We start from the raw sequence: 21,910 nt of genomic DNA, 5'->3' as shown, positions 1-21,910 counted from the left end.
AAGAACATGGAAGTGGCTTTATAAGAAGAGGAAATTACTGAATTTGTTTGACACTGAAGAAACTACCTTGAAAGGATATCCTTGTCTGTTTTTCTCTATCACATTCAAAGACAGAAACTTTGGCTCAGAACCAGACACTCACAATTATTGATCTCAGTGAAGAGGGCATTCGAGGTATCCTCTAATCACATAATAAGGTGGCACGATAGATGTAGGAGTTAGCACAAAGCTGTTACAGTGCCAGCGGTGGGGATCCAAATTCCCTCTGACCGTAAGGAGCTTGTACACTCTCCCCGTGTCAACGTGGGTTTCTTCAGGGTGCATCAGTAGGTGCTTTTAAACTGCCGCATCTGGGTAGCCCTCCTGGGACCCAGGTGCATTAAATGGGTTGAGGGTGTTCCCAGCACCTTTCAAGCTGGGGGGGGGTTTGACCCAGTAAATCACCAACCCGATGATTTAAGGGGGATCCCGTCCCCTTGATGATGCATTGAATGACACGTCATGCAAACTATCGGTAAGTCTCCCCTGTTCCCCCCCACCAGCTGTCAATTGCTCCCACCCACTCCCCTGTGGCAGCCGACCCCTCCATCCCCTCAGCAGCCGACCCTTCTGCCCCTGTGGCAGCTGACCCCTCTTTCCCCGCGGCAGCTGATCGCAGCATCTCCCCAGCCCGCTGATTGCAGTGTCCCCCCTGGCCCGCCGATCGTGGCATCCCCCAAGGCCCACCGATCCCAGCAACCCCCCGGCTCACCGATCGTGGCATCCCCCTGGCCCGCCGATTGCAGGGACCCCTCTGCCCCACGGGCATCCCCTCTCTCCCCTTCTGCCGGGGATTTCCTGTGACGCCAGCACGAAGCACTGACGTCACAGGAGTAATTGGGTCGGCTATTTTCGCTTTCAAGTCACGGGAGGACGCTACTTAGGTAAGTTTTAATGGGTTCTCTGACTACCTCCAAGGTAGGGCAGGGACCTGGTTGATTTCCGACGTGCCTAACCATGTCAGATCCTTTCAAACTGCCCTGTGAATGAGGTGCTAACCAGGCAAATTGCCTGGTTAACCTTATTTTACAGGGCAGTTTAAAAACACCTGGTTTGGGTGTAATTGAACAGCATAGACTCATGGGCTGATAGGGGCTGTTACCTTGCTGTACGTCTAAATAAAAAAAAAATTAAAATGTAAAATTTTTAAAAAATGTATCGTGTTCATGAGCAGAATATGTGATAATTTCAATTAATCTGTAAATTACTGATGTGATGAGCTGTTACCTTGAATGCTCACACCTGCAATGTGCTACATCCTCAGTTTGCCTGGATAAAATGGAAACGAGGAGTTAAATTTGTGCTGCAGGATATTTTATGGAGTGCAGCATCAGGAGCCATCTCTAGAGCTGAGGGTGACGGGGCAGGTGATGCAGTAGTGCCGCCCGTCACCATGAGATCGAACATACATGCTAAGCAATGGCTGCCTTCGTTATGCATAATCCTCCACGCAGCTGGAATCGCTCTAGGAAATGCAGAGCAGTCCCAGCTGCATGGGAGATTATGGGTAATGAAGATGGCCATTGATCCTGCATTAAAACAAAAAGAGGATCACCCTGCCGGACTACGCTGTGCCCCTCTCTGCTTCCCTCCAGCCCAGCTCAGTGAAGGAATGAGGGGCAGAGGGGGAACAGAAAGAGGAAATTTCTGCGTGGCAGGAAGGAGCCCTAAACTCAGCACCAATCACCATGGATGCCCTGTTGGTGGCTCCTGGGTTGCGGGCTGATGCTGTGGCAATGACATCATCAGCCCGGCCCTTAGCAGCCACCTTCAGCGGCATTGCCTTTATGGAGCAAGGCAAGGCGACTCTCTCCACCTCTGGAACTACCCCCCTGGAAGGATCAGAAACCACATCCAGCACCCATCATCGATATTTTTATAAAGGTAGGTGCAGTGTTGTGAAGGTGGAGAATATCTGCTTTTACATTTGATTTTTTAACCTATAAAAAGGCCTTAACATTTCCTGCTTCCGGCTCATTCTGCTTATTCCTTGAAGAAGGGCTCAGGCTCAAAATGTCAAGAATATATCTTTGCTTTTTTAAAGGATGCTGAAAAGACCAGCTGAGGTCCTCCAGCATTTCAGTGTTTTTACTGTTTCACAAACCCTCTTTGAAGTACATAAGTTCAGTGGATAAGGTACAGAATATGGTCTCCTCACTTACAACAAAGCATGTTATTTACTTTCATGCCAATTGAAGCAATAGTGGTAAAATTGGCAGGAATAAGAAGATAGCCAACAGACAACAAAAGTAAAAAGGAATTGTTAGTATGACAGTAAATATTTCCCTGAATTACAGAACATTCCCAAATACCATAATCATCTTAAGATGATATTAACCATCTGGTATTTCAATTTGAAAAGAATTGAGTTGGTGAACCTTTCACCTCAAGTTCTGCCACTTTTATTTCCGATTTTGTACTCAGGAATGAGATATTCTAAATTTGTCCTAGTTTTTATTTAAAGTTGTTTGGAACTTTAACTCTGCCAATGTAGTCCACATTAACTCTCACAGATTTTGTTTAAGGGAGGGATTTAAAGAGTCCTGCTTCCATAGAGAGGAAGTCTTGTGTAATCTGCAAAAAAGACTTGTGGAAGCCACAGAATAACAAGACTGACAGACAATACTTGTTTCCAACCACCCTTGATTTGCTCTTGTGCACAAAGCGAGAGCAGCACAGTCCTTAGCTCTCAAATGCTCTAAAGAATTCCACCCAGATGGTTACTTTGAAGCACATTTTCTCCTGTAGGAACTGTAGATGTCATCAACTACCTTCAGCATAGAAAAGACCATTACTTGTGGGCAAAGTGGAAGGTATGCCTAGTAGCTTAGCATCTATTGCACATTTCTGATCAATATGACACATTGTGCGTCAATAAAACATCAATCAAGACCTCAGTTAAAGTTTATTTTCATTTGTTTACTGTGTAGTGGCTGCTCCGTTCATATGGCACCTTCAGACTACTTATTTATCCATCATAAATACTAAAATATTCAGCTGCCACAAAGTGTTTAACCCCTAGTGTGCTGCAGCTTCCACAAACTCTAGGCAGAATTGATCTACTCCTCAGCCCAGCCACTTCCAGCCTCACCAATTCTTCTTACCTTGACTAACTCCATTACTAAGTAGAGCTCTGTTGGTGTATCCATCTCTTCAATCAGCATGATAATATTGGGGTGTTTAACATTCCGCAGGACTGCAACCTCATTTTCAATTAAATGCTCCTGTAATCAGAGCACAAATGAAATCCCACCTTCAGCAAAAAAAGTATTAGTGAAAACCAAGATTCTTTCAAGGGAAGGAAGCAAGCAGCCAAATTCAACCTACTCTCTCATTTGTTCAGAATAGTTTCTTAATCTTTACCACTCGAGTGATTATGGTGAATTGGTTTATTTTGCTATAATCCAACTTTTTGATGAATTGATAACTATTTCAGTCCTGGACTCATACAGGAGAGCTTCATCAACTTTGTTTCCAATGTCCATTCCTAGCTCTTCCCTTCTGTTCTTCAACATCGCTATCACTATGGTCTATTGAACTTCATTGATTTACAATAAGCTAACTGGGAACTCCACCACATGGTGAAAAGACATTATTTGTTCTGATGAAGTGCTTTCTTACATCAGAACTTTTGACATACATATTTATCCTCAGCCGAGAATTCCTCTTCACCATGAATGAGAGAAGCAAGAGTTCTCATTTTGTCTTCTCATTCTTTCCTCAGTCCTGGAACCGTATCAGGCCCCTTGTCCACACCTTCCTTGCCACCAGTCTCAACACATGACGAATCAAGATGTTCCCTTTGGGCCAGCTCCAGGATGGTGTCACCATCAAACCTATTTTTCCTCACCTGTTAGGATTCAACAGAACTGTTCTCTCCATGACATTGTGGTTCACTCTAATTCTTTGGAAACTTTGACATATCTTTCTCTTCCATGTGAGCGAGCAGCAGGATGCAACACCTGCCTTTTATTCCCTCCCTGTCCATTCATCGGGCCTCAATAACATGTTGCCCTGATGAAGTCGCATCTCCTTTAACTATTTGAATTTACCATTGTGGTTTCGATGCTCATCGTGTACTTTCCTTCACACCTATGCAACAGATAGGATGCTGCTTGGCTAAAATATCTTTCCTCAGTCTGCAAGTACGCCCACGAGTTTCCAAATGCTTGTTGATTTATTTTTCTGGACTTTTCCAACTTTGACCTTTCTGACCATGAAATCCTTCATTTCTCCAGTCAAACTTCAAAGAAGTTTAGAGAACAGCACTTTGTCTTTTGCTCAGGCACTTTATAGATTTATGATCTCAAAATTCAGGTCAGTAATTTCAGATATTAAACACAGCGCACCAACATTCTTTCTATACCTTTGTCACACATTCTTGACACATTTTCACTCCAGCCTTATGGGCCCATTATTCTTTTCTCCCCTCCTAACATTGTCTACATACATATGTTGAAAGACTGTTTATCTCGATTTTTTTTCTAGTTCTGTTGGCAAATCATTGAGTTAAAATGTTCATATTCTTTTTTCCATCACATATCCCATCCAACCAGTTAAGTATTTCTAGCACCACAATATTTTGAGTTTGTAAACCATTCCACTTTGGTACAGTTTAGATATGACACAATATTGGGGCTTGATTATAAATTCCCAGCAAACAAGGCATCTGCAATATCATTACATTGGCACCTACATTTTATTATCACCATTAGGGGTAAGACTTTGTCACAGAAAGAAATTTATGGCACAGAAGTAGGTCAAAAACAAATTCTTTAGGCTAATCCCACTTCCAACTTACCTTTTCCCCTTATGTTTGGGACATCACATGCATATCCTGGATTTTTTAAACCTGGTGCAGCTTCCTGCCTTCACTGTACTTTGAAGCTAAGAGTCCCAGACCACTACCAATCTTTACATGTTTATTTTGTAAATCTTATCATCAATTCACTTATGTCCATGTTCCTTAGTTACTGACCTGAGAACTATGGGAGATGGTTCCTTTCTTTTCATGTTTCTTGGACTCTTGTAATTTTAAACAGTCCAATTAAAATTTTCATCAGGTCCCCTTTGTTCCACTGGAAGTATAAGTTATAAGAAGCCAATCTCCCCTGACATCTAACATTTTCTTGGCCATTAATTTCCTCTGCACTTTCTCTAACTGTAATCCAGACAATAGAAGGGAGGTAAACAAGAGAGACGGCAGATGCTGAAAAATGATCATGTCCAATTCTCTTAATCACATCTTTGAAGATTTGCCACACCCAATCCATTGTTGGATTGTGATTTAAGTCAAGGACACCAGAATGATACACTTTATTTAAAAGTGGTGATCTCAATGAAATAACAATAATATCCTGAACAAACATCTTTTGCCACTGACCTTAAGAAACCAGGACCTGCAGAAGGGTTTCCACACAATATACGGACAGCTACAAACCATACATGGAAGATGTGGTCAACTTTTACATACGCCTCTTTAACCAACCTCAATGTCTCTCCTGTTGCTTTCAGAGATCTCTGAGCGTGTTATCCCATATCCTACGACCTATTTTGAGGTTGCAGTAGATTGAGCATTCAGCTTTCAAATGAAGTCAAACTTTCAGTGCCTCACGGAAAAGCTTCAATGGTCAAATTCTAGAAACCCAATCATTTCCAAAAATTTCCGTAAGTACCCAAATAAAATCTGAGGAATCTTAAAAATTATTACTGATTAGAATTTTAATTGATGTTTTCCAAAGACCAACAATTTTTTTTGCACTGTACCCAAAACCTGCTTCTGAACAAAGCAATGTTTTCATTTCAAGTGTAGTTGGACCACAGCTGGGGCCTGCTCTGTCTGTGTGGCACAGTTGGTACAGCGGCAGTCTCACAGCTCCAGCAACCAGGGTTGAATTCAGACCTCTGTTCAGCTTGTACAGTATATTTTCTAGCATCTGCAGTCTCTTGTACAGCCCTTGCCTGGGTCCTCTGGTTCCCTTCCATATTTCACAAGTGCTGGTTGGTAAGCTAATTGCAAATGACTCCAAATATAAGGGAATCAGTGGGGTATTAATGGGCATATTAGAGAGAATAGGTTACAGAAAAATAGGTCAGGGAGAGGATTGCTTTAAGAGGTGGCATAAACCTGATGGGCTGAAGTTCATTGAAATATTTAATGCTATTATTTATTATTAGAAATTGGATTTTAGACATCTTGATATGCTAAATGGGTGTTGCTATAACTTGTGCTAAATCCAATTTCATAGAAAAATCATTAAAGAGTTAATTCTTCCTTTAAGAAATTATTGTCAATTACAAATAAAATTGACGTTCTGGAGTGGAAGATTACTATAATTCAAGTTTCATTGTTTTAAATGTAATTTACTCCTTTGTTGTTAATTAATTAAAAGGACACGCATGCTGATGACATCATTACACATTGGCAGAACATAACACTAGACAATGAAGATTTTGCTTCCTGAACACTTTTGGGTGTATTTTATGGATTTTGGGCTGTTGATCATGAAAATTACCTTAAATTTTTCCTATCACATACTGTTTTTCAGATATAACCAATTTTTGTGATTTCCTGTCATATTTTAAGTCTACTTCAAGCAGATAAAACCATGAAATGCAACATCTCACTGAAAATTCATTTTTTGCATTCGCACTTCGATTTCTTCCCTGCTGATCTTGGTGCAGTCAGTGACGAACATGGTGGAAAGTTTCACCAAGGCATGGCGAAAAGCGCTGTCAGGGCAATTGGAATCCATCAATGCTGGTGACTATTGTCGGACACTGACACGAGAGGTATCAGATGCTGAATACAAACGAAAATCAACAGCAAATCATTTTTAGGTCAGCTGAACTAACGCAATGTGTCAGCATCAATATGCTATTAAATACAGCTACTCTCCAACTTACGACTGTAATTCAGACCAGAGGATCGGTCGTATTTTGGAACGGGTGTATGTTGGAATTGTGTACTTATCTCGGTAGTCGCCATCCTGGGCTGGGCAGGGCCATCTTGAGTTAAGCGCCCTAACGATACTGAACTTGTACCCTCAACTCTTGCTCCATCCGAACTCTAATACACGAACCACCCATGCGCCAACCGAAGACTTGTGCATGTGCACAGGAGTCAAAATGGTCAAGCCCAGCCTACGGACTCCAGCACGTCGACTAAAAAGATAAATACTCATATTTTGGCTCTTACATGCCGTGTATCCCTGTTATAGTTTGTCAGGTGCAACATAAACCATGTAAATTTCATATTTTTCAAACAAATTTTCAGTCGTAAGTGTTGATGGGTGTAAGTTTCATAGGTTGCAAGTGTGTTAAATTGAATAGAAGTTAATTCAATGTTTCTCCAACTTCCTACATGAATAAACATATTTGAAGATTATCTTTGTGTTCAGTTTGAGGTTGTCCATCATAATACCCAATTTTTTTTTCAGGAAGCAAACCTTTCAAAATAAATTGCTGTCCAGTCAAGGCAGACAGCTGGGATAAATGAGTGTTCCTTTGAATGGATATCAGTGGTGAGTGGACTGTATCAGGGGCTGGTGTTGGTCTGTAATTGTTCATTATTTACATTAATGATATGGAAGAGGGAATGAGTGTAACATATCTGATGATGCTAAACTGATTGGAAAAGCAAAGCATGCAAGGATGTGAAACGTCTGCAGTATGGTCTAGATAGGTTTAGTGAACAGGCAAGGATCTGGCAGATACTGGTAAATGTGAGGTTGTCCACTTTGGAAGGAAAAATAGGAGATGAGATTATTATTGAAATACTGAAAGATTGCGGATTGCTGTTGCAGAGGGACTTGGGAGCAATTGTGCATGAATCATAAAAGTTTGGTTTGCAGGTGCAATAGGTAATCAAGAAGTTAATTATTGCGAGAGAGATTGAATTTAAGAGCATGGAGTTTTTGCTGCAAATATGCAGGGTACTGGTGATGTTGTACCTGAAGTACTGTGTGAGGATCCGGTCTCCTTACTTGAGAAAAGATATTTAGACAAGAAAGTCTGCAGATGCTGTGATTGTAGATTACACAAAAATGCTGGAGAAACTCAGCAATTCACATAGTGTTCTTTACATAGCAAAGATTAAATATACATGACCAACTTTTCGGGCCTGAGCCCTTCATCAAGGTATGAAAAAAAAAAGGCAGGCTCCTGAATAAAATGGTTGGGGAGTGGGCACAGGCACACAGGCAAGAGGTCATAGGTGGATACAAGTGGGAGGGCACTAGAAAAAAAAGCTGAGAAGTGATAGGGGGAGGGGATAGCTCATTGAATGGGTAGGAAAGTGGGTGAAGAGTTGGAGAAAAGGAGACAGAGGAATGGAGAAGATAGGGGAGTGACCACGAAAACCAGAAAAGTCAATATTAATACCATCAGGTTGAAGTCTGCCCAGATGGAATATTAGGTGTTGTTTCTCCAATTTACGGAGGACCTTGCTTTGGCAGTGCATGAGGCAATGGACAGACACGTCAGTGCGGGAGTGGGATGCAGAATTGAAAAGGTTGGCCAATGAGAGATCCCTGTCATTGCTGTGGGTAGAGTGAAGATGTGGAATGAAATGATCTCCCAGTCTGCATCCAGATTCTCTGATATCGAGAAGGCGACCAGGAAATCTTCTTACCTTACCACTACACTTGGCCTTGTCAATTATTTTCAATGCAAACTCCTTGCCGCTGCACCTGAGTAAAAAAAAGATGACAAATACCATATTTGTGATAGAAAATTATTTTCATTCTCAAAAAGTAATTTGAAATATTTTTCCTCTTTATAGTGGAATTTTCTCCATCGCCACAGCTACTCCTTATACTTACCAGCAAACGTTACTGTATTTTAATGTTATTAGTTATTTCTGATCTGGTCTTTTGTTATACAATAACAATTGATCCATGGTCACTAATTGTGGAATTGTACAATTTTCCACAAAAAAAAAACTTTCCTGACATTTTGTACTTCAGTTCTCTGGGACTCCTCACCAAAAGAACTACAATAGGTAAATGGCTCATCAGATTTTCTAACTTTAATAAATTTTGTGCAAGCTCTGTACAAATCCTGAATCTACACTAACTGAAAAAAAAATGTTTGCTACAGTTAACACTCTTATTAGATTCAGACTTACAAGCTGTGCTTTATATGATAATATATGGTGAATTCTTATTAAAATAAGAGCATTCTTTGATCTTTTGTTGAAAGATCATTGCAAAATAAAAATCTCTGTCCTGTGTTTGCCCTGTTAGTACAGCATTCATTGAAAAGCTGAGTTCCTGCAGATTAAAAATTTGCTGGCGTTTGGAGAGGTGTGTTCATGAGTCCTTAATGTTTCAGGGTGAACATGCATACCTGACTCCTCAACCACACATATCATTTGGGGCACATATTTCCACTTGGTCGGAGAGCTTTGGAAGCAATGGTGGAAAATTCTTCACATGTTGAAAGGGTGAGTTTGTTGACTGGAGGTAGACAAAGGATATGTGAACTGCAAGTATATTTGAGTTAACCCACATTCCACAAAGAGTAGCCAAGGAATAATTGTCTGGATTCCTGCAGTATCAAACCTTCCTTGGAAACAAGAAACATTTTGACTCCAAGTCTCCTGCATATGTAGAGAAACATGTACAACAAATTGCAGTTAAACAAGAAAATCTGCAGGTACTGGGGTCCAGTTACCCTTTACTTCCTATGGATCCTGCGTGACTTGCAGAGTTTCTCCAGCACATTTGTGAACAGAACAAAATTGTAAACATTTTAGAGTGAAATTCTGGGTACGCATTGGTCAACTCTTAAGCTGTATTCACATCATTGTGTCTTTCTAAGTATGCATCAGCAATTGTATTACCAGTTATTTTATTATTTTTTCAAAATAAAATGATTACAAGATGAGATGTGGCCTGGAAATCACTGACTTGCATCTAATAGATGTTGTTTGAGGGATAAAAATTGGACCAGATGGGTGCCATAAGAGCTTTTATCAGGCAAGGTCTTAGTTTAGTCCTTTATCTGAAAATGGCACTGCTAACCGTTTAATACAGTAAAATCCCTAGTATCTGGAATTCAAACAACCGGCAACCCCAAGCAACCAGCAAAAAAAAAGAATTAAAGGAAATAAAAATAAATAAAAGTTAAAAATTGTAAAAGTTTATTATTAATTATATTGATAAGGCTTTTTCCATAAACTTTGGGGTGGGGGGGGTTTAATTATGATGGTAGCAATATTAGCACAGCGACCGGGGTTCGAATTTAAATTATATAAGTTGCAGGAATTACCTGATTAAAGTGAACTCTGCATAATTAAGGAATAAAATACTGATTTTTGTCAAATTATTTTATATTTTTCATTGTCTTTTCAAGTCAAGTCAACTTTATTTGTCGTTCATACCATGCTCGCACGGTAGGACAAGAGAGTGTTTTCCCAGGACCTTGGAGCTGATTTACACAGATGTAAGTTAGGGAAGCAGTTTACAATTAAAATATTAAGATATTAAGATGTATACACTGAAAGTCCATGGCACACTATGCACATCTGTACTGTGAGTTCAGGAGCCTGATGGCTTGGGGAGAAATGCTGTTTCCCCACTCTGGATGTAAGGGCCCGAGTGCTGCGGTACCTCCTGCCAGATGGCAGAAGGGAGAACAGTTTACGTGCAGGATGTGTGGTGTCTTCCACAATGTTTATTGCTTTCTGCCTGCATCAAGTGTAGTAGACGTCCTTCAGGCTAGGAAGAGGTTCCCGAATGGTCTTTTCCACTGACTTCACTATCTTCTGCGAGGTGTTGTGGTCCAAGGTAGTACAGCTTCAAACCAGGCAGTGATGCAGTCGCCTAGGATGCTCTCAGTATATCCTCTGTAGGATGTAGTGAGGATGGAGGGTGGGAGATGTACTTTTCTCAGCTTTTGCAGAAAGTAGAGACGCTGTTGGGCTTTCTTGGCTGTGGAGCTGGTGTTAGGGACCAGGTGAGATTCTCCAGCAGATGCACACTGAGGAACTTGACACTCTTGACGACGTCAGCAGGAGAGCCATGAATGGTCAGGGGAGCGTGATCTCCCTGGGCCATCCTGAAGTTGATAACCATCTCTTTTGTTTTTTTTAACATTCAAATACAGGTTGTTTGCTCTTCCCCAGTTCATTAGTGTCTGCACTTCGTCTCTGAATACTGCCTCCTCATTCTTACTGCTAAGGCCCACCACTGTCGTGTCAACAGTCAAGTTGATGATGTGGTTCAAGCTGTGTTTAGCTGCACCATCGTGGGTCAGCAGAGTGAACAGCAGAGGACTGAACACGCAGCCCTCAGGGGGGGCCCCCATGCTCAGTGTGATAGTCTTGGAGGTGCTGTTCCCAATCTGGACTGTCTGAGGTCTCCCTGTCAGGAAGTTGAGAATCCACTTTAAGAGGGAGGTGTTTATTCCCAAATACTTATCAGGTACTGAGATATGATTGTGTTGAATGCTGAATTGAAGTCAATAAACAACAATCAAACATATGAGTTCCTGTTTTCCAGGTGGGTGAGCACTAGATGAAGGGCAATGGATTATATGTAAACTGCAGGGAGCCCAGTGAGAGGGGCAGCAGGTACTTGATGTGCCCCATGATGAGCCTCTTGAAGCACTTCCTGACAATGACTGCGAGTGTGACTGGGTCGTAATCACTGAGGCAGGACTTATTTGGCACAGTGCTACTCAGGGAGATGTTAAAGATGTCAGTGAGAACATCTGCTTGCTGAGCTGCCCAACCCCTGAGCACTCTGCTGGGAACGCTATCTGGTCGAGCAGCTTTCCTTGGGTTGACTTTGCCTAGTTCTCTCTTCAAATCAGCCACTGTAAGACACAGCACCTGATCGTTTGGAGGAGGGGTGGTCTTCTCTGCTGCCACATCATTTTTCACCTCAAACCACATGAAGAAGTTGTTCAGTTCATCTTAAACTGTTTATTCTTAATGCAGGTGTATCAGTTAGGCATTGCATCACAGGTAACTGGAAAAACTGTATATCTGGCATCCACACCATCCCCAATAGATGCTGGATACCAGGGATTTTCCTGTACTTCATCATGTTAGACTTTGTACTTCAGGTCCCAAGCCCATAATCTTCTGAAAGAGGCAAGAATGTGACCTTTGAACCATATCTTATACCATGCTAACTCCAATATTACATTGTATGTAGAGATGTAAAGATCCAAAGAAAACCTCAGTGAAGTGTAATGCAAATTTGCCTCAGGTTTGAATCATATCAGATTCAAATGTATATTGATGATTCAACTTACCGTTCCACACATTCTTTAACAACGGCAAAATTCCCATCTCCAATCACCTTCCCAACTTTATATTTATCGAGAATAGTTGAAACTGAATAGGATTGATTTCCATTCAAACCTGCAAAAAGAGAAAAAGTAATCTTGCAATCTAACAGATCCAGGCATTTTCTGCTTAGCATTTAACCTTCCGTCACTAGTAATTCGCTGATTAAGCTTGTTCTCAGCCCGACTCCTCTCTATAGAAATAATTGATTTTCATATGGTGAATTAACAGCCTTGAAAGTAGTTGCTTCAGACTAGCGTTAAGGGTTGATATTTTTCTAAACTGATGCCTCTTGAAAATTAACAATTTGTTTATATTACGAGAAGATAATGAAAACGTGCAATTTCATTTCTTGGTTCCGAATATGACTCACAAAATAATGAGTTGATTGGTAAGAAAATTCTGAGTGCAATTTGTTATTTTAGCTTATCAAGACCTGTCTTGTATCATTTCAAGGCATCCACTTGCTAACATTTGGCAAAATGGAGTGTTATTTTTTCTCCTAACTCTGTGAAAATGAACAGTTTTAACTCTCCCTTATCTTAAATCTCATTTCTAAACTTTTATTTAACAAATTGAGATAAGGAGATACGAGAAGAGAAAAGAAGGAGGCATTTCAGCCTGAAGGCTTGGTTCACTGATAGAATATGCCTGATCAGTACCACGTTCCACAGTATCTCTTCAAACAGAAACATTAATTTTTTGCAGCTTCAAATATCTTATAATCTTCAGTCTAAAATGTGAGAGAATTCCCTTGTGAAATTATATATCCTGATGTTACTAATAGATGTACTTTAAGTGTTTTAATTGACCCGACTTCAACCACTTTCCCTGGCAGTCTCAGACTTTAACATTGTGCTCTTGATTCCCATAGAAGATTTATTTAATTCATGCTTTTATCAGTAGTAATAACTATTAAACTACCAGACTGCTGTAAAATCCTACCTCATTCATTAATATCCTTCAGTGAAATAAATCTCTTGTTCTACTCTGTTTACTTAGTGCAGTTTGAATATTTTTTACTGCTAGTGATTGGGTGGTTAGTCCTGCAAGTCTTAAGAGAGGGCATTGACCAGAGAATTGAACTCCAAAATGGAAGTATTGAAGTCAGGTCAGCATTTTATGGTACTGTAACTGATGTCGTGATTTTCTTCCTTCTGTGATTTGTTCCCTTGTGTGCATTGAATAACGTGAAGTGCAATTCTCCCTGCTAATGTGTTCATGTTCTAAAGCCAGTCACAGTGACAAATAAATGGAAATTAATGTCCCAATTGGTCATGAATAAATCTTTGAAACTTTCATGGGTTAATATATTTCTGAAATATTCTAATATATTGAAAAATGTCTGAGAAAATGTTAGAATAATGAAATGCTTTCATTTTCAACAGGGATTGAACTGAGACTAAGAATTGTTTTCCTGGAAAAAAGGAGAATCTAGTTGAAATTAATAATATTCTAATTCTATACATCAAAGCATTTTCCAACAAAATCATGGCACACCTGGTAAAAGCTGGATTGTGGCTTCATAGCAAGTTTGGCCCTTTCTTTGGTGAAAGTACATTCATAAATTTCTTTCACAAATCAGATTTCAAATTTATTGCCAATGTACATACATGAAATCACATGCAACCCTGAGACTTGTTTTGCTGCAGGCGCGGCAGAATTACCACTAGTTGGTTGTGCAAAAAAAAATGTACACAGTGTAAATCATGTAAACAAATGAAGAACTGTAAACAGATAATGAATTTAAACAAACTGTCTGTGGAATACAGAGAGAATAAAAAATATCAATAAAGTGCATAAATAAGAGTCATTAACTGAGTCCCAGATTGAGTTTGTCGTTGAGGAGTCTGATGTTGGAGGTGTAGCAGCTGTTCCTGAACCTGTTTCTGTGAGTCTTGTAGCACCTATACCTCTTTCCTGATGGTGGCAATGAGAACAGAGTGTGTGCTGGGTGCTGTGAATCCTTGATGATTGCTGCTGCTCTCCGATGGCAACGTTCCCCGTAGATGTTCTCAATAGAGGGGAGGTTTTTCCCTGTGATGTCCTGGGCTGTGTCCACTACCTTTTGCAGGGGTTTTGGCGTCCCCATACCAGACTATGATGCAACTGGTCAGCACACTTTCTACCACAAACCTGTAGAATTTGCCAGGGTTTCTGGTGTCATACCAAACCTCCGCAACTCCTGAGGAAGTAGAGGTGCTGATCTGCTTTCTTCATGATGCCATTAGTTTGTTGTGTCTTGGAAAGATCCTCCGAAATAGTGACTCCCAAGAATTTAAATTTGTTCACTCTCTCCACTTCTAATGATCACTAGATTGTATATCTCTAGCTTTCCCTTCCTGAAATCAACAATCAGTTCCTTGGTTTTGGTGACATTGAGTATGAGGTTATTGTTGGTGCACCATTCAGCCAAGTTTTTAATCTCTGCCTTCCTTTATACAACCCACTAGCGTGGTATCATCGGCAAATTTGCAGATGGTGTTATTGTCGTACCAAACCACACAGTCATAGGTATAAAGTGAGTAGAGCAGGGGGCTTAGAATGCAGCCCTGTGGTGCTCCAGTACTGATGGAGATTGTGGAGGAGACGTTCTTACCAATCCTCACTGATTGTGATCCACTGATTGTGTTCCACACTCTCACCACCCTTTAAAGGAAGTAGCAAAGACTAGATAATCTATTCCACTGATATTGATTGAAATATAAATATTTGCTAAAATCTTGGAGAGAACTCAAACATCATCAACATTTGATTGGGACATTGGTAGTAGATTTTCCAAACTACTGGGTGTTACCAGGGCTAAGAATGTAGCCCAGTGGTGCTCCAGTATTGATGGAGATTGTGGGGATGTTCTTACCAATCCACACTGATTGTGGTCTGGAGGTGAAGAAATCCATGATTAAATTACAGAGTCGGGTGTTGAGTCCCAGGTCCTAGCGTTTTCCAATGAAGAAATAAAGCTTTCATTTCAGAAAAGAAAATTTTTAGATTAGGAACCTCTATGAACGTTAATAACCCATCCAGATTAAATGCTAGAAAATTAATCTTTAGCCTTATTGAATTTTCAGTATCTAGAATAGAAATAAGTTAGCAAATATATCTTAAAATTTAGGAAGCGTAAATCAGAGTTGTTGGTGGGCAGAATAATATTTCCATATTATAAACTGAGAAATTTTGCCTATTTTCTTCCATTTGCTGGAGAAATTTCTGAGGTGTATTGGAAAGCCAGCAAAGCTTCAAGAAAGGATATTAATATGTGCAAAGAGAGTGAGATGCTTGCTATTTAAGCTCTCCAGCTGCTCCATGAGATCACTTCAAAAGGTATAATTAGTTAACACATAGCTTCTCACATTAAAATGTGGGATTCTCGGTGCTGAGATACTTTTTTGCCCAAGTTGCATACGGTGTCAACTGTGAATATTTTTAATCAGTCAATGCAAAATAAAGTTTCTTCTACTTTGCCAACTTTTCAAAGATCATGTCTATCAAACCAATGTACGGTATATTCTAAATCTTGTCCACCTACCATCAAGGCTGATGCCATTGGCTTGCTGAGGTACTCCATTTACATTGGTGGCTAGTCCGATCTGGTGACTAATCTGTAAAATATTGATTGATAATATTAGATAACCACAGAGTTCCCAACAATAGAGATTTCAACAAAGATGTCTAGGTATTACACAGTAATATGGTAATGTTCTAAGTGAAAGGTTAATTGGCCAAACCGCATCTTTATTCTTTCTGTCGAGTTGAGTGACAATTTAAACGATAATTTAATTTGAGCATGGATATAACATCTTTACCAGAAACAATGGCAATAGATGGTAACATTAACAAAAAAGTATTATTTACTAAATCCTCCAGTGTCTGTCACTGTTAAAAGAAAGAAGTGGTCAGTATGTAACCAGACTCCAATGTTAGTATGTTATGTGATCAATGTATTTTGGCAATAAAGTGGTCATTCAGTTTTATCATATCGTCAAATTTATTGTTTATCATGTGATGTCCCAAAAGTAGGTTTCTTTTGAAAAGATTTACATATTTTACCATAACTTTGTAAACACATCTGTTCTTATAGTGTTCATATGTTCATCGGATTTTCATTCATGATCTTTTTGCCTCTTAAGTAGCCGTGCAGCTTTAATACACATAACACCTGTGTAAACTGCTACTTGAAATGGAATGAATAATCCCACACATCATGACAAGAGAGCCTTAGCAAGATTATTAATTTTTCAAATTATTCGCAGAAATATGCTTTATTTTGTCTGCACAGTGAGCTGCAAGAGATGATAATAGTTGCTACTATCAGACAAGGCAGTGGCTGTAGAGTAACTTCCTTAAGCTTCGTCCAATGTCAGTAACCAAGAGAGTTTAATATTCCTGATGATGTAAGTAAATAGTAATTGGAAATGGCTTGCTCTGCAACAGCAGCCTCACTGACCCAGGCCACTTTGATTGTTTAATTGAGTTCTCAACTAAACCAAACAGAAATGATTGATAACATTTTCTTGCTGATGTATTTTTTTGAGGGGATTGTATTTAAAAAGTCTCTTTCCTGAGGATTTGGAAAGGTCTGCTAGTTTAAAATTCACTGGATCTAAAGATGTGGCATCTACCAACATTTCTCTTGCTGGAATTTAAGGACAGAGCCCTGGTAGAACTAGTTTGCACCCAAGCCTTCAGCAAGGTATCTATGATTTCTCCTCCCCTACCTCAAAGATCTTGGATCTTATTAGGATTCCTTTCCTTCTTTTTGTTTTCATGAGCTGGATTGATTGAGCCTTCCTACCCAGAAAGAATCTGACAAGGTGCACTTAGGTCTCAGCAGTGATTTGACTGAGGACGTTTCTCTAAAGGCTTTTGACAGAAGGCAAAGCTGGATCTGGAGTCCTGCCTTCTGCTAAAGCTGAAAACCATTTGAAAAATTATTTTAATGTACTGTCTTTGTTTCTATTAGTTCTTCATTAAAATCAATAAAAATATTTAAAAAAATAAAATTATTTTTAAATGTCTGATAAACTGATGCATTTGCTGTAAATAATTAAAAATAGAATAATTCTTGAATTTCTTTAAAAATGAATATAAGTAATGCAATAATTAAAGCTACATCCAAATATTAAGAGTTACTTTAAAACATCAGAATAAAATCACAACACTTTTTCTTCCTTTTCTCTCAGACGGGAATTCCCGTTCAAATGTATGGGGACTCTGAGCTGATGGTAGACTTGCTTGGGGCAGGACAGTGTGCCAGATTTCACACGATCACTGAGATGGAGTGGAGCAATTGACATGTCTCTGGAGAATGACCAGACATATCTCCTGCATCTACTCAATACAACAAGCCAGAATTTCAGGCAGCATTTGCCACCGAGTTTGACATAACCATGCTTAAATGCAGTGATCTGTTCTTGGGAAGCCAACTGGAACCCTTGCGTTATGGTCCTTGGCAAAACAAGCCCTGTCAAGAAGAAAATTTGATGGAGTTAAACACCCTTTGCTAGCAGTCAAAACTGTTAAACATTCTGCATCTTTCAAACACCGAGAAACATTAAAAGCTCTAGTACATTTAATAACAAAAAAAATATAAATCTAGAAATATTCAAAAAATGTGATAAATGTAAGGTGCTATATTTTGATAGGACTGATCAAAATAGGTCATACACATTAAATGAGGAGTGCAGTGGAACAAAGAGATTTAGGAGTCATGGTACATAATTCTCTGAAAGTTGAATCAGGTGGATAGGGTGGTGAAAAAGGCATTTAGTATGTTGGCTTTCATAAGTCAGAGTGTAGAACACAGGAGTTAGGATGTTACGTTGAAATTGTATAAGGCTTGGTGAGGCCAAATTTGGAATATTGTGTGCAGTTTTGGCCGCCGAATTACAGGAAGGATATAAACAGTATAGAGAGAGTGCAGAGGAGGTTTACGAGAATGTTTCCGGGTTTTCAAGGTTTGAATTACAGGGAACAGTTGAGCAGGCTGGGACTTTATTCCCTGGAGTGTAGAAGGTTGAGGGGTGATTTGATAGAGGTATTTAAAATTATAAGGGGATGGAAAGAGTCAATGTGGATAGGCTTTTTCCACTGAGAGTGAGGAGGTTCAAACAAGAGGGGAAACTTCTTCATGCAGCAGGTGGTGGGGGTGTGGAATGAACTTCCGGCAGTGGTGGTAGAAGCGAGATCGATGTTAATATTTAATATATATGATAGCTATATGGACGGGAGAGGTGTGGAGGGTTATGGGCCAAATGCAAGTGAGTGGGACTAGGTGAGAGAAGATGTTAGGCACAGACTAGTAAGGCCAAACTGGCCTGTTTCTGTGGTGTAAATGGTTATATGGTCATGGTTATATGGTTATCGACCAGGTAGATGGACACGAATGGGAGGTCCCGGCCCACCCCGTCCATCAGCCACTGAAAAGCTAAAAAAAATTGTATTAATTAATCAATAGTTTTCAAAGGCTCCCATGTTTACCACCTCCACTGAAACAAATGAAGAAGCATTCATTTTGTCAGGTCCAATCTGACGTAGGAAGTATGTGTAGATTCTTCACCAATAATTGTGGGGAATCAGCATAATTTCTTGCTGCAAATTTTGAAATGATTTTAGGTACACGGAGAAGCTCTAGCCATTGCACAGATAAAAAAATATTTCCTTCAGTATCTCGTTTAATTAAACTATTCATGCGACATTCTGTTAATCTTCTGAGTAGGTCAGTGTTAGGTGAGATTAAATCACACTTTTGTCCATTATTAATATCAGTTTTTTTTACTCAATCTTTTTTTTAAAATATTTCATTTTGGTTTTCTTAGACTCACAAAATTCAAATAAACTGTATAATATTCCATCATTCATACAATATTCTGTGTTTATCCCCCACCCACAGCCCCACTTCCCCATCCTCACCCACCAGCCTTACTCTACTGAAAAAAAAGTCAATTAAATTGCACAAATACAAATTCCAGTGGGGTCATAGACCCTTACAAAACCTGGAAAAAACATTAAAAAAACATTAAAAATGTATTTTTAAATGTTTTATTATTATTGTTATTAAAATTAAAATTAAAATTCAAAAATAAAAAAGTTCTTACTCATTCTTCTCAACTTGTAATAGTAACCTTGTTCTTTCCCCATCACAGACAATTCCAGATTTATTTTGTCTTGCCACTCTTTCATATGTCTGGGATTCATTAATAAGGGGATTGAATTCAGTAGAGTGGTCACGTTGCAACTCTACATATCTCTGGTGTGACCACCCTAAGAGCATTGTGTTCAGTTCTGGTCACCTCATTATAGGAAGGATGTGGAGGCTATGGAGAGGGTGCAGAGGAGATTTACCAGGTCTTTATGAGGCAAGGTTAGCAGAGCTGGGACTTTACACTTTGAAGCATAGAAGGATGAGAGGAGATTTAATAGAGGTCCACAAGATTATGAGAGGCATACACAGGGTGAATAGCCAGCACCTGCTTCTTAGGGCAGGAATAGCAAACCCCAGAGGTCCACAAAGTAAAGGGAGGGTGTTTAGGGGCAACATAAGTGGTAAGTTTTTTTTCTCAGAGAGCTGTGGGTGCCTGGAATGCTTTGCCGGGGATGGTGGTGGAGGCTGAAACTTTGGGGGCATTTAACAGACTTTTAGAAGAAAAAGAAAAATAGAGGGTTATGGGGTAGGGTAGGTTTAATTCTTTATTTAAGGAATATATGGGTCGGTACAACATCAAGGGCTGAAGGGCCTGTTCTTTGTTCTATGTCAACATGCTGAGATTATCCTGTGCCTGTGAAATACCTCTTTCCATCATTACATTATTTTCCAAACATCTTTAAGTAAATTGAATTCAGTTCCATTTTCTGGGGTAAATTATTTTGCTGTTATCAGATTTTCCTTCTGTTGCATTTAGTTGCAGCTTCACATTTGAATTAATAAGAACCAGGTAGATTTGATAGATCTGCCCTGGCATCATTGGTTTTCATCTGTGAGTGTTCCTTGAAGTCACTCAAATGCACAAGAAAAAACGTTTGGCTATTTTAGTATACCACATAATCAGTTGTTGGGAGTCAGAAAAGTGACTCACTCATGCACCCACATATAAAAATTAACTGATCCCTGATTTCACGATTCTGAGCCATCTTGGTGAATCAACAGGTGGTATGAATAAAGGAGATTAAGGACATACAGTCCTTATTTTTGTCCAATGATTTCTTAGTTATTTTCTTTCCCAAGGGGAAGGAAGTCCATTGCGTTGAAAAACAATTCTGTTCAGGAGTGCTATGAGTTCATGGATTTTTTTCTCGTTTTCTTTGATATCTTCTGGAGATAAGTGGGTCGGGGGTTCTAAAGAGATGCCATGCAGGTTACTGAAGGAAACTAACCAGAAGGAAGGTATTCTGAGTTTACCCTCTGTTTAATCAGATTTTCTCAGGTAGAGGATTCAGACTTTGAACCTCAGGGCAGTTTGTCAAGATTCAAGACTCCTTTACGGTCATGTGCATGAATACAAAAGAATTATCAACTTTTGCTTGTCATAAAAGCGTCACTAGCCCAACCAACAAGAGAAAGAGAAGCTAAAGAGAGTTCTTACAGAGATACCGAGCGTATGTAGATTCGCCTCCTGCATTCCTACCACCTCTGCAGCTGCATCGCTTTCAGTTTGTTCCAGCTGTGAACCTAAGCTCCTAGTTCTGAACTACTGATACAATGAGGAAGTTACTAACTCCTAAGGCCCATCAGGATCCCTGCTTGCCATTGGCACTCTCTTAAATCACAATCCCAACCCCTGGTTATTGCGAGCCTGTCTCCAGTAGCCCAGAGCTTGGTGTCAATCTTTCAGCCTCCAAGCCCCTCGCTGGTCCACAGTAGGGTCCTCTCCTAGGGTTCTTCTTTTCGGCAGGGTGGGGGGGGGTGTGGTGGTGGTTTCCCCCTCTGATGTCCTGCGCTGGTCCGCTGATCCACCAGAGCCCGCAACCTTCGTGGTCTGCTGCCAAGTATGGACGCGCAATCTTGGGCATGGACTTCCGTGGGTTCGCAGATGTCAAAAATAACAGTGCCAGCCCTTTCTACAGGCCATTTAAAGGTTGTACAGAGCTGTCAATGTAACAACCAGGCAGTCTAGGACCCCATGGAGGAGTGCTGTGTCTCTGCTCCTCACTCTCTCAGATCCAGACCAGTAACAGCATGATCATTACAAGGAAAGAATTCACCAAATCCACCAAAATTCTCATTTCTCACTCTTGAGTGCTTTTATCGGGAGTGTATGCATGCATCTGTATTGTATCAGCAACAAACTCAGCTAATAAATGATGCATGGCTGCTGTTACTCAAACATAGGCAAATCTAGAATGAAGGCGAGGCTGTTAAGGAGGGAGTGCACCTTCACTTGATGTGACTGCAACTTTCTTGGAAAACACAGGGTCAACGGATGAGTAGTCCTTTGAAGAAATATGGGCACAAATACAATTTTATTCAATAGAAGAAAGTGGTGGAAGCACGTTTGTCTAAAGTGGAATGTTACTCAATCTACAATATCATTCCTACTGAGTCTGAAACACTGCCATTTCATTTACATGGCTTTT

General features: G+C 40.0%; 1 protein-coding gene across 6 annotated transcripts in view; it reads right to left on the bottom strand.

Moving 5' to 3' along the window:
* Positions 1-21,910, bottom strand: part of dclk2a (doublecortin-like kinase 2a) — a 353,107-nt gene that overhangs the window by 60,700 nt on the left and 270,497 nt on the right. For 5 of the 6 annotated variants that reach the window (XM_069926428.1, XM_069926430.1, XM_069926431.1 and 2 more), the window contains 4 exons: positions 15,867-15,939; positions 12,304-12,412; positions 8,672-8,729; positions 3,144-3,263 (listed from right to left, as the gene is read on the bottom strand). In XM_069926428.1, coding sequence (XP_069782529.1) covers positions 3,144-3,263; positions 8,672-8,729; positions 12,304-12,412; positions 15,867-15,939 — 360 coding nt within the window. The remainder of the gene's footprint in view (positions 1-3,143; positions 3,264-8,671; positions 8,730-12,303; positions 12,413-15,866; positions 15,940-21,910) is intronic. The other variant, XM_069926432.1, reaches the window with a different exon arrangement.

Source organism: Narcine bancroftii, chromosome 3 (genome assembly GCF_036971445.1).
Source record: "Narcine bancroftii isolate sNarBan1 chromosome 3, sNarBan1.hap1, whole genome shotgun sequence".
NCBI classification, from domain to species: domain Eukaryota; kingdom Metazoa; phylum Chordata; class Chondrichthyes; order Torpediniformes; family Narcinidae; genus Narcine; species Narcine bancroftii.
The sequence above is the reverse complement of the archived record's forward strand: the minus strand, read 5'-3'. Positions and strand labels throughout refer to the sequence as shown.